This window comes from Limulus polyphemus, unplaced genomic scaffold, assembly GCF_000517525.1.
Source record: "Limulus polyphemus unplaced genomic scaffold, Limulus_polyphemus-2.1.2 Scaffold5515, whole genome shotgun sequence".
NCBI lineage: Eukaryota > Metazoa > Arthropoda > Merostomata > Xiphosura > Limulidae > Limulus > Limulus polyphemus.
Window position 1 is genome coordinate 7,632 of NW_013671125.1, and position 1,727 is coordinate 9,358.

Consider the following 1,727-nt stretch of genomic DNA (forward strand, 5'->3'; position numbering starts at 1 on the left):
ACGTTTTACACTTCGTTACAAGTTACTAAAGCCATGATATGTTAACAAACATGATGTAATGGTTAACGTTTCACACTTCGTTATAGGTTACTATAGTCATGATATGTTAAACAGGTTGTAAAGGTTAACGTTTTACACTTCGTTTTAAGTTACTAAAGCCATGATATGTTAACAAACAGGATGTAATGGTTAACGTTTTACACTTCGTTATAAGTTACTATAGTCATGATATGTTAAACAGGTGGTAAAGGTTAACGTTTTACACTTCGTTATAAATTACTAAAGCCATGATATGTTAACAAACAGGTTGTAAAGGTTAACGTTTTACACTTCGTTATAAGTTACTAATGTCATGATATGTTAAAAACAGGTTGTAATTGTTAACGTTTAACAGTTCGTTATAAGTTACTAAGGCCATGATATGTTAAACAGGTTGTAATTGTTAACGTTTAACAGTTCGTTATAAGTTACTAAGGCCATGATATGTTAAACAGGTTGTAAAGGTTAACGTTTTTACACTTGGTTTGTTTGCAGAGAAATATTTCAATATTTCAGTGAAATATGTTACAAACGCTAAGCTTATTCTTATATTTTACCATTTTCACACGTTAACGTGTATTACACGAATGACTGTTAGCCAGTACAGGTGACTGATAATTAATGTTATTAATATTTACCTTCTGCTCTCGTTACAACAACATAACCTAACATTAGTGTGACGTCATCACTTCTAAGAAGCTCCACATCTTTCACTGCTATCGGAGCCAGTATTGGTTTTCCATCACGTGACACGGTATATACGAGCATCACGTGCTTTAAATCACTGTCCCCGGTGTAGTTCCATAGCTGAAGACAAAACACGTACTTTAAATTATCATATGATATGTCTATGAATATGTTATGCTTAAAAGTGAAAATTAGTACTATTGAAAAAAAAAGACAACTTCAAAGCTTGCAGAAATGACGCGAAATAAAAAGTCAAATCAACTAACTTTTAAATACGTGTCTTACAGTATTGATTTCTTAGTGATGGAACACAAACTACAGTGATTTTGTTGGATACAAAGAAAGACCATTAAAAATTATAAACTTGTATACTTATTATAAATTTAAAGATGACCAAAAATTTATGCTTAAATAAGATTCTAGAGCAAAATAACAAATAAAGAATCGTATAAGTTTGTTTTGAGCACATAACAAAGCGCGGATAGTTAATTCTGTAACTTTACACTAAAAACAAAGAAACAACAATCGAGCTACACGGTTAATAGTAGCTTCATAAGCGGCCGGTGCTGTTGCTTTATTGCCCTCCCTCTGTCCAGCTGTTCTAAATTAGGAATGGTTATGCTGAGCCTTACTTTCTGACCTCACACTTTAGCCCACGTGTTGTGTAAGCGAGCCACTTAGTTTGTATAAAATTACGTCATTAAAATCAATCCTTTCTGGAGCGAATAATTACATTATTTTTTTCGTTTGCTGCATGATTGAAGTGCCGAACAGAAAAAGCCCCATGTGGTTACTTATTCCTCTACAAGTCGCGCACAAGTTACTGTTATTATTATCTTTTTTTTTCTAGATGTGGCTACTTGTTCCTCTACAATGTTTATGTGGTGTTTTTTAATAGACTCCACTAGTGTGTGTGCTAATGTTTATGTGGTGTTTTTTAAAGGACTCCACTAGTGTGTGTGCTAATGTTTATGTGGTGTTTTTTAAAGGACTCCACTAGT

The 1,727-nt window shown here is 33.1% G+C and overlaps 1 protein-coding gene across 1 annotated transcript in view; it reads right to left on the bottom strand.

The window, feature by feature from the left end:
- The window catches only part of LOC111089195 (probable GPI-anchored adhesin-like protein PGA55), a gene marked incomplete at its 3' end in the record, with an annotated part of 25,502 nt that overhangs the window by 7,503 nt on the left and 16,272 nt on the right, over positions 1-1,727 (bottom strand). Inside the window, exon 4 of the mRNA XM_022401227.1 lies at positions 678-846. Coding sequence (XP_022256935.1) covers positions 678-846 — 169 coding nt within the window. The remainder of the gene's footprint in view (positions 1-677; positions 847-1,727) is intronic.